The sequence below is a fragment of the Capsella rubella genome, unplaced genomic scaffold (assembly GCF_000375325.1).
Source record: "Capsella rubella cultivar Monte Gargano unplaced genomic scaffold, Caprub1_0 scaffold_7, whole genome shotgun sequence".
Taxonomy (NCBI): Eukaryota; Viridiplantae; Streptophyta; class Magnoliopsida; order Brassicales; family Brassicaceae; genus Capsella; species Capsella rubella.
The window spans coordinates 15834750-15845353 of NW_006238917.1; the positions used below are offsets into that span (position 1 = coordinate 15834750).

At 35.4% G+C, this 10604-nt stretch overlaps 2 protein-coding genes across 2 annotated transcripts; one reads left to right on the plus strand and one right to left on the minus strand.

Moving 5' to 3' along the window:
- The first annotated feature begins 175 nt into the window (after positions 1-175).
- LOC17880313 (prohibitin-3, mitochondrial) lies at positions 176-1800 on the plus strand. The gene is made up of 3 exons (XM_023779449.1): positions 176-559; positions 905-1444; positions 1541-1800. The coding sequence occupies exons 1-2, from the start codon at positions 248-250 to the stop codon at positions 1424-1426; spliced, it is 834 nt and encodes a 277-aa protein (XP_023635217.1). The 5' UTR covers positions 176-247; the 3' UTR covers positions 1427-1444; positions 1541-1800.
- Positions 1801-2250: 450 nt separating this feature from the next.
- Positions 2251-6602, minus strand: LOC17877582 (glucose-6-phosphate 1-dehydrogenase, cytoplasmic). Its single transcript, XM_006282524.2, has 16 exons — positions 6428-6602; positions 5839-6023; positions 5674-5759; positions 5509-5569; positions 5228-5414; positions 4895-5052; positions 4738-4806; positions 4599-4657; positions 4462-4498; positions 4253-4324; positions 3894-4041; positions 3330-3425; positions 3157-3227; positions 2940-3055; positions 2779-2824; positions 2251-2611 (listed from the first exon to the last, which is right to left on the minus strand). Exons 2-16 carry the CDS (start codon positions 6010-6012, stop codon positions 2444-2446), a joined length of 1548 nt encoding a protein of 515 aa, XP_006282586.1. The 5' UTR covers positions 6013-6023; positions 6428-6602; the 3' UTR covers positions 2251-2443.
- Between the last annotated feature and the right edge of the window lie 4002 nt (positions 6603-10604).

Genomic DNA, 10604 nt, shown 5'->3' on the forward strand with positions numbered 1-10604 from the left:
TCTCTTTTACTAATATAGAGATATTGTCTTGGTACGTAAAAAACATATCCTTATGGGCCATCTTGACATATTCTTTTACAACTCTTAATGGGCTAAAATATTTGGCCCATTACGTCATTTTGCGTAGTAGCTTCCAGAATCATCATTTCATAAACCCTAGCAAAAACTCTTTCCTCATCGTCGTCTCAAATCTGTCTTTCGTCCTTCTCGCCCGATTCAAGCTAATCTCAGTCACTCGCAAGAAAAAATGGGAAGCCAACAAGCGGCGGTTTCGTTCCTCTCAAACTTGGCGAAGGCGGCTTTCGGTCTTGGAACGGCGGTGACGGTTCTGAACACGTCGCTTTTCACCGTTGACGGCGGTGAAAGAGCTGTTCTCTTCGATCGATTCAGAGGAGTGATGGATCAGACTGTCGGTGAAGGGACTCATTTCTTGATCCCGTTTCTTCAGAGGCCTCACATCTTCGATATCCGCACGAAGCCTCACACGTTCTCTTCAATCTCCGGTACTAAGGATCTTCAGATGGTTAACCTCACCCTTCGTGTTCTCTCTCGCCCTGAGGTATGAATTATACTCCCCTTCTTGATTCTCCGAATTGAGGATTTTGAGATGTTACCTAAATGTTCCTTTTCATTTCGGAAATTGATTTGGGGTTTAGGGTTTTGAAATTTTGATGATCGATGAATTTTTCACATTTCAATTGATATATGTTTAACCAATGCTATTGAGTACTGGGCAGTTTACAATCGTTGTTAATTTGCTACTATACTAGTATTGTTCTTAACTATCAAGCGCAAGTCTTTCAAAGAAAGGTCTATGATAGGATATGAATTGGTCTCTATTCTGCTTTGATCATCTGATATGTTGTGTAATTGGATCGTTTATGTGATGGTACTCATTGTGAAGGTGTCCCGTCTGCCATACATTTTCCAAACCTTGGGTGTGGAGTATGACGAGAAAGTTCTCCCTTCGATTGGAAATGAGGTTTTGAAAGCTGTGGTTGCACAGTTCAACGCTGACCAGCTCCTCACAGAGCGTCCTCATGTCTCAGCACTTGTTCGAGAGTCACTAATCACCCGTGCCAAGGACTTCAACATTGTGCTTGACGATGTAGCCATCACCCACTTGTCTTACGGTGTGGAGTTTTCAAGGGCCGTTGAGCAGAAACAAGTGGCTCAACAGGAGGCAGAGAGGTCCAAGTTTGTGGTGATGAAAGCTGATCAAGAGAGGAGAGCCGCAGTCATAAGAGCTGAAGGTGAGAGTGAAGCTGCTCAGTTGATCTCTGATGCTACGGCTAAAGCAGGTATGGGACTTATTGAGCTCAGGAGGATTGAGGCATCAAGGGAGATTGCGTCTACACTTGCTAGGTCTCCTAATGTGGCGTACTTACCCGGTGGCCAGAGCATGCTCTTTGCTCTGAACCGTTGATCTTGATCAGATATGATGGTATGTAAAACCTTAAACTCTGAATCTATAAGGTAGAATCCATAGAATAAAGTTGTTTTGTGATTTTCTGAAGACTTTGTATTGTGGTATCTGCAGGTTGTTTGGGGATCGTTTGCGATATTTTAATGATCAAGTTGTGAATCTGATTGAATCAAAAAGGTAAAATGCGCTTTTGTTTTCTGATGAACTCTGAAGAGAAAAAAAAGGAAAGAAACTAGTTGTTTGAGTTGTCATTATTGTGTTCTCTGAATCTCGCCAAATTTTATACTCTACTTTAAAAAAAAATCTTTCTTGTTCTTCATCTTGCTTGAGTATCTAATTCTCAACAAATAAATGGGTTTATGCTTTTGGTGTTTCTTCCAACGTCCCAAAAATGGGTTCTGATTAAACTGTAATTACTTTGTTTGTTTACACACTGTAATTATTATAACAAGCCTTACTTTTGAATTGGATTCATAGGAGTGTTTAATGTAAATAAACTAAGCCAAAATAATTTTGCTTTTAACAGAGTAAGTTTAGAGACATAGCAGTAAACAAGATCAATTTAACCCATCGGTTTAGGTTGAATGGATCCTGATGTGTGTCAACAAACTTACACTGCGCTGAACTTATAAGAATAGCTTCAACTGAAGCATAGACTGAACAACTTTATATGCGTGTGTCAACTGTCAAATAACTCTAGATGGAACTTGTGTGCGTCAACAAACTCTACAGTTTTGATGTTTTCTAATCTCATCTATTTTTCTTTTGCCATTTGTCTTCATGTCTTCAATCTCATTCATTTAACGGGGACAATAAAAGTTAAATTTATTGATAAAAGATATTTTATTTTATTTATTCTACAAAGCCGATTCGCAAACACAAGACCAAGGATGTGTCATGTGATGAAGTAGTATGTCTCAAGTACAAGAAACACCAAACTCAATTCAGCAAGAGATGCATAATTTATACATATTCATAGGAGATATATGTATTGTGTATATGTATATATGTAGGCTTCTATAGTGTAGGAGGGATCCAGATATAGCCATGAGTTTGAAGGTAACCAGCTTTTTCTAGTAGCTGATCAGCTTCTTTTGGTCCTCGGCTTCCTTGTTTGTATGGGATTGACTTCACTTCTCCTCTGTCAATTCTGTGTAGTAGTGGCGTGAAGATCTCCCATGCAACCTGTAATAATCATCAATATGTGTATACCACATTAGCTCCTAAATTGTATGATGCAAAGTTTCATGTCTGTATTGTGTCTACGGATATGGGATTAAGCAAATCTGGCACTTGTAGTGTAACCACAAAGATTGCTTTGGTTCAACGGCGGTGAAAGAAAATGTTTCTACCTTTAATTCATCTCTACGAACGAAATGCTGTTGATCGCCTTTAATTCTGCACAGAGATGTGAAGCAGATAGGTTGAAGATAACATAGAGGGACAGAAGGAGCCAACTGGATATATAAAGTACTATTGTGGTAGTATATAATTCACACAAATTCTTTCTTACGTGTCAAGAATTAAGCGCTCGTATGCCTCAGGGATTGCGACACCTTGATACCGTTGCCCATACGACAAGTCTAGTTCACTTTGCACAGTATTCATCTCTAGACCAGGTTGCTTAACCTGTGAAGCGAAAGCATAGCCAAAAGCGTCATGGTTCACTGTAATTGGGTTAGGGTCAGAGTAGATAGTAAATTATGTTTGTTCCTTCATCATATACTTACAGTTAATTTCATGTACATTGCCTCTGAAGGTTGCAAGCGTATCACGAACTCGTTCCTTCCTTGCTTCTGACCTGTTGCAAGAGAGTATTAATTAGTACATAAATTTTCAGTTCGAAAAGCTAATAGAAGCATTTAAGCCACAGTAAATAGAAGGTGTCAGGGTAAGAATATACATCTGAATATGTCCCCTGGAACATCCTTGAACTGAATTCTAATTTCTGCTTTCCTTGAATTCAACGCCTTTCCGGCCTTTAGAATAAATGGAACACCTGGCAGATATATATGTATCAATCAGCATATCAATGGAAATGGACTTTTATATAGAGTAAATACCAGACGAGAATAATTATCCAGTTGATGGATAATCAGATGAACTAAACTAATGTCTTTGGTTTTTAAGGTGTTATATGTGATTTTAGGTTCGGAGTGTTGGCTTTGAGCATGGACAGTTAATTAAAGACACATATATGATCATGAGAACATGTTAAACCTACACTTTTTCTCATCTTCGTGCTGATTAATATGCATTCAATAACAAGATGTTCAATCATGTTTACGCAAAAGTAATGATTCAAAACAGTTGGAAGGTGCATGCAAACATGTCAAATTTGGGTTTATGTGTCTATGAAAACATGGAAATTTGGTTCCAAGTGCTTGACCATGTTGACCTATGTCCAACTGGTTTTCTCGAGTTGACTGATAATTGAAAAGAGAAAGAGGGAAGTGGGACATGGTACCTTCCCATCTTTCATTGTGTATGCGAAGAATCGTTGTGGCAAATGTTGGAGTGTTGGAGTCGTTTGGAACAGTAGGATCATCCCTATATCCTTGATATTGTCCAAGAACCACCTCGTCATCGCTTATTGGAACCACCGATTGAAGCACCTAAAGTTCACTAACATAATCAGTAACGTGAAATAATTGGCTGAAAATGAAAACGAAAATGTTAACCAATCTATGTAAACTCGCTACGGTGATTTTTAAGGAAAATGTAACCAGATCAAACGGTGATGTTCCCAATCATATGAATTCAAAGAAAAGCGGCAAGGGAAGCCCGATAGAATGGCTAGAAGTGGTCAAAAAAAATATTGATCACCTTCACTTTCTCATCCCGGATGTGCTCAGGTTTAAGAGATATTGGTTTCTCCATGGCAATAAGGCAAAGAACCTACAGTATTACGAACTCAGATAGTTAAAACATGAAAGCATTTTCTTACTTGCAGAGCAACTTTGAAAAATCAATCACATAGATTTACAATTAAGTTTTGTTATCAGGAAAAGATATCTCAGCAAATATATACTTGCCTGTAGCAGATGGTTTTGAATAATATCACGGATAATTCTGTGAAGCAGGAAGTGAAAATGTCATCAGAAACGCACTGGTGTCATCTCATTAACACCCTATATGAAGTACAAGAAGAAACTAAAAAAGAAAGTATTACCCATATTCATCAAAATATCCGCCACGCCCTTCAGTTCCAAAATCTTCCCTGAAAACAATCTGCCAGAAAAGCATTTGAAATTTTGCATTCGACTCTAAATAACAGTCTGACTATTCTGTCCTAGCTATGGAGCTCTCACCTGCACATTCTCGATATTGTCACGGTTCCATAGTGGCAAGAAAAAGCGATTGGCAAATCGAAGGACCAACTGCAAAAGAAGCACGGGATAAGATAATCACTGAGATAGTCTATGAAAATTGCGTGATAATTAAAACTTTATTAGTCAAGCTGGTTACCATGTTTTGAACTAATTCCTTCCCAAGATAATGGTCTATACGATAGATCTGTGATTCGTCAAACAACTCCCCTATCTGAGAACTCAGTTGCTCTGCAGATTCCAGATCCTTGCCAAATGGCTTCTCAACAACAATCCGTGTCCATCCACCAAGATCAGCTGGAATTCATGGGATGATATAAATACATGAATTGTAAAGAGACTGAAACTTGTATTTTTTCAAGCAGAAATCAAGACTACTAACTCGTAGATGGAAACAATACATGTCCTATGATCAAGCAGGTTCACATTTTGTATCCAGGTATCAAAATCCCACAAGCTGAAAGGAACTCACATTTGTTCATGCAGCACGTCTTGATCATCTTGCATACAGAAGGATAAACAGATGGTGGAAGTGCAAGGTAAAACAGTCTCCTAGAGGACCCTTCAGAACTATTTTTGGCGATTTCGTGCTCCGAAATCGCATGGTCTAATCTCTGGAAACCCTCCTCAGAATCATAAGGGCCACTCACATACTTAACCTACATAGATTGGAACCAAAAAATTTCATTTTTTCAGTACCACTAAAACATGACTCTGTCCGTGAAACCAACATCCTGAACATAATAGACTAACCAGCTGTAAAAACTTGGACAAAGCTTCAGCTTGCTCAGCATTCTTCTCATCAACAAGATACCTGCATAAAAACTATTCAATATGAACTTTGGTACTCAAGCTAATAACCAAATCAGTACAACAACCAAAAAAAAAAACAAATGGCTGTTAAAAGTTAAAACTCACCCACGAATCCTATCTCTCAGCTCTTCATCAGAAATCTTAGTCCTGGCATACCCAAAAATATGAACTTCATCTGGATTGAGAAACCCCTGCTCACCATTACATACAAACCAATTATACATTAAACAGAAGAGATTCTACTCATGCAATAGCAGAGATGGAACAAACCTGACGGTATAAGTTGAAAAGCGCAGGAAAAGTCTTCTTCTTAGCAAGATCACCAGAAGCACCAAGCACTACGATTGAAAGACAACCAGTTTCTGGAACTGAACCGTACTCTCTCACAAACGAATCATTCCTAAACGTAGACCTCTTCTCAACGTGCCATTGACCAGATCCCATCTTCTACAAATCTTAAATTCAACAAACACATTAAAAAGAAGTCAACTCTCTTAGTCAAAGTTTTACAACACTGAAAATTAAAATTGCACCAGTGAACAAATTTATGAGCTAAAGGTTTTGTATAAGAACTTGAATCATTATATCATCAACAAAAACAAAGCTGAAAAATTCGAAAAGAAAAAAAAAAAAAAGTTCACAGCCTCGATTTCATCATCACAGAGATCGAATCTCATCAGCGAAAAACAAAAACAGTGAAATCGAACTATAATTTACTTAGCATAAATCGAGAGCAAAATCAAACGGATGGTGGAACAACCTCAGCTCATTCCACTTTCACAATTACGATCATGGACGAAAAAACAAAAAAAACAAAAAAAAACAGAGATCTGAAATAAGAATCAATGGCGAAATCAACCTGAGAAGAAGAAGCACGATGAATCAGCGAGAGAGAGAGGGTTATGAAAACAAGGTTTAGGTGAAGAAGAAGAAGAAGAAGAAGAAGAAGAAGAAGAAGGAAGCTTCAACTACTACCAAAATGGAGGTTGGTGAGGTTTTAGGCTACCGTCATTTTCTCCAACTTTTTTTGACACTTTTATTTTCTTTTCTTTCAGATTTTTTTGGTTGAATACGTACGGATCGTCTTATTAGAAAGCAAATTTGTTTTGTTACTTCATTTTTGTTTTATTTTCCATTTTAATTTCCAAGAAAACAGAAAAATTTAAACTTAAACCAAACAATAATATTTAGGAAGAAAAAAAAAATACCAAGTGTGTTAATAGCTGCTTTGTGTATGTTAGGATTTTTTTCGTCCATTCAATTAAATTTGATTGAATACTATTTCATATTTTAAGGATCAAGTTTTATATTTGATATATATTTGAAAATTTACTGTCATTATACCTTGAGAAGTCGAAAGAATTACAAATCCTATTCCGCCTAAATTTCATGGAATTCGTTGAGAGTTAGAATATATTCGTAGACCCGGTCGAGTTATTCTTTTTAAATTTAAAATCGTTTTATAAGATTATTTCTTATTTCGTCGGTGTTTTTAGGTTAAAATAAAAAATTATTGGTTGTTTTCGCGATATTTCTTTACGTTTTCGATAAAACCCTCTCGTAAAAGGATTTTCACAATGCTTTCGGTGATGTTAGTCGATCCTATATGAACCGTTCCTTTTCTATTTAGGAAGACCTTGATGAAGTTGCTCAAAGTCCGGGATTTATAGGTCATAAGTCCTAACCACCACTCATGTGTTTCAAGGCATTGAGGTCTCCTCTTAGTATAGGATTGTTAATAACTTGACTTAATGGTTATAGTGTAAAGGTTAGTTCTATATTTTTTCTTTCTTTATCAGAGGTTTTTTCCTTAGGCCTTGGGGGTGGCTCTTTTTAGATTTTTTAATAAAAGAAAAGGCCAATTGCTAAAGATCTCTTACAAAAGATTTTCAAGGATGTATCTTAATATTTGTTTCTCTTGGCTTGTTCCTCCATATGCTTTCCACTCAAAGACCTCGAGTTTGGTTGACAATTAAGCACATTGGTACATCATCACTTTGGCTGAACGAAACTAGTACTGGCTCAAGAGCTTTCTCCTCGAAAGGTTCCTGTGTGGAGCAAAGCGAACAACAGCATCAATGAAAATGTAGTAGCTAACATGCCCTTTTGTTTAATGCATGCATGTGTAGCAAATAAACAAACCTGGTCGATGACAAGAACTTTCAGTTGAGGAGAATTTTGAAGAATATTTCATTGTAAAATCATCTGGCAATGCACTACTACGACGACTCTTTTCTTCAAAAACTGTATGGCTCTAGATATTGATTTTTCTCCCGAGCATCCAAACATCTTTGTTTCAATGAAAACTACACCAATACATTATAAAAAGAAAAGAATACATTACTTGTATTTATATACGGTTGGTATGATTCTATTTCTCTGCGTTTCATTATATTTACCTTTCTTGTTTTGGCTTCTTTCCATTTAGTTTGCTACCAATCTTAAACGCGTTGTTCCTTGTAGAGGAGGTCAAACTTTTTGCACCCTCTGATCTTCTCATTCCATCATCATAAACCCCGAAAATTTCAAAATATTAATCGAGGAACCAATCTATAAACCTCCATTAATATGTCACATAATCTTAAAAATGTGTCGATCGAACAACTTTGTTGTCTCCGTCTCAGTTTGTGTCTTGAGCGAGGATCAAAAGGTGCTTCTCTCTCACTCTTTTTCTTTTATCTCCATGATTGTAAGCTAGCTCTAGTACGTTCCATAAAAATTCATGGGAGAGCGAACGTGAATCTTTCCCTTGGTATATACGGAATTACTTGAATGTATCTATCATCAACATTACCAAGCCAAACAAATCTCATGGATTAGCTAGGATCTTCAAAAGTAAGAATAGGATTGGCTAAATAAACAAAAGACACATCTCTTTCAGTTTCAGATCAGTCTCATCACCAACGTAAGAATAAGATAATTAAGGTTACGTACTTCTCTCTTGTGCTCCTTTTGTTTCCTTTCTGTTTTTAATATGAGATGCTTAACACTCACGTCACCACGACACCACGTCAGAAGTTGTGAGAGCTATGCAATATTGTAAGCAAACTATATGTGGTGATTTTAATCCACATTCACTTTTGTGTTTGCTTATGGCAATTGAGTAGAATGCACCAAAGCGCGGCATCCATATGTATACCAATTGTATTGACCAACCTATTAATAGAGTAGAGGTCACGTCACTTCAATTTCTAAACACATTTACTCAATATATAGTTTCAATATATTTAGCTTGATACAAATCTTAGCTTGATACAAATCTTAGGCCTAAGTACTTGACAAGTACTACTTGTTATGCATCTTGAAGTTCCTTTAATATATTTTTTCATTTTCATCTACACATACATGGTTTGATTGATATATGCGAACTATTATTTTGGTTTTTTTCGGGGCGATTAATAATATATATATATATATATATATATATATATATACACAGTATATTAATTACCTTTGTGATGAATAAAGAGTTTGTAGAATCATCTAATCCATATAATAAGTAGGCAAACTTAAAGATACGTGTGTATTTCGGTTTGTTAATATCATTCTATTGTGGTTAACAAACTGTGATAATATTTGACATTTATTATGTTGATTGTTTCCTATATATAACCTTGATTTGCTTCTAAGCTACATTGTGGTCCTTGTTGAGTATTATAAATCAACTAGCTTTAGTGCTTCAAATTAATATACCTAAAAGAAAACCTTTAAGTCTTTAACTGTAAATAAGAACTGAGTATAAGACTTCTTTTTGTCTTTATATATACACAACGAACGAAGAGATCTAAGATATAATTATCGTATACGCCAATGTTTTGGCATATGTATAAAATTATTATAAAGAAGATGCAACGATATTTTTAAATTTAAGGAATGGTCGGACAAATGTGTTTGTTTGCTTTGGTTCAAAACTTCAAATTCAAGGATCATGGATAAGAGATTATTAACATATATATATATATATATATATATATATATATATATATATATAAATACAATACACAAGATTTACAAAAGCCGACCGTTGGACCGATAATGCGAAAATTTAATAACAACAAAAACGCGTACAACTCTACAGTTTCTTATATTTAAATCTTGTCTAGTAACAATACAAAATTATTATATCTCCTTATTGGCAGTATTAGTAAATCCAGTAGTATCATCTAATTACATTAATAATCAAACTCGCAATGTTTCAAGTAACCCAATTGTTGTTATTAAACTTTTTCTTATTTTTGGGGCTGTTTAGGAGTTTACAAAACTGTTTTAAGTCATTAAGGGGGTGTTATTGGATGGAGAATTTTAAGGGATTTTAATTACAGGTGGATTTTAAAGTTCAATAGCCTTTAAATACAATTAAGATGGATTTGGTATGAAAGAGATGAAATCCTTTGAAAAGTGTTAGGATTGTGTTTGTACGTGTTTTAGATGTAAAATACATTAAAATCTTAAAGAAAACAAAATCCATTGAAAATTGAATAACGCTTGTTTTAAAATATTTTAAAATACATCCAACAAATGTTAAATCCAATAACAGCAGATTTTATTGTGGTTTTTAAAATACATCGTTAAATAACGCTAGATTTTGAAATACATCCAAATCAATTAAAATACAAGGTTGAATAACACCCCCTAATACTCGAAATTGGTTAACAGGGACAAATTTGCTTTCACGGTTGTGTCCGGTTTAATTTCTAACATTTGAGTTTTTTTTTTTAAAAGAAAAAAACCAGATATGGCGAAACATTTGTGACGTGGCTTGTTGTGATTTGTTGACAATGCCGTAGGCGTACATTAGCGTTAGCCTCTCGTCCTCATTTGAAAATGCCTATGGTTTTAACTGACGTGTCGTCGGGATAAAGTCCAAAGTATTTTACAAGATTGGTATTCTAGTTTTTAAAGCTCACGTTATACTCCCTTTACTATTCGTCTTTATAAATATCTTCTTTTTTTTTCTTTTTCAAAAATGAATAGTTTATAAATTTTTTGTTTCCGACATCTCCTAATTTTTATCTTCTTGGGAAATGTCGTAGTTA

Bases quoted from the DNA above. Each gene is read 5' to 3' on its own strand.
- LOC17880313 (XM_023779449.1), top strand. From the start codon at position 248: ATGGGAAGCCAACAAGCGGCGGTTTCGTTCCTCTCAAACTTGGCGAAG. The intron at 560-904 runs GTATGAATTATA...CTCATTGTGAAG, and splicing joins GTGTTCTCTCTCGCCCTGAG to GTGTCCCGTCTGCCATACAT.
- LOC17877582 (XM_006282524.2), bottom strand. From the start codon at position 6,012: ATGGGATCTGGTCAATGGCACGTTGAGAAGAGGTCTACGTTTAGGAAT. The intron at 5,760-5,838 runs GTTTGTTCCATC...AATGGTGAGCAG, and splicing joins TTTTCAACTTATACCGTCAG to GGGTTTCTCAATCCAGATGA. The intron at 3,056-3,156 runs GTAAGTATATGA...TTCGCTTCACAG, and splicing joins CAATGTACATGAAATTAACT to GTTAAGCAACCTGGTCTAGA.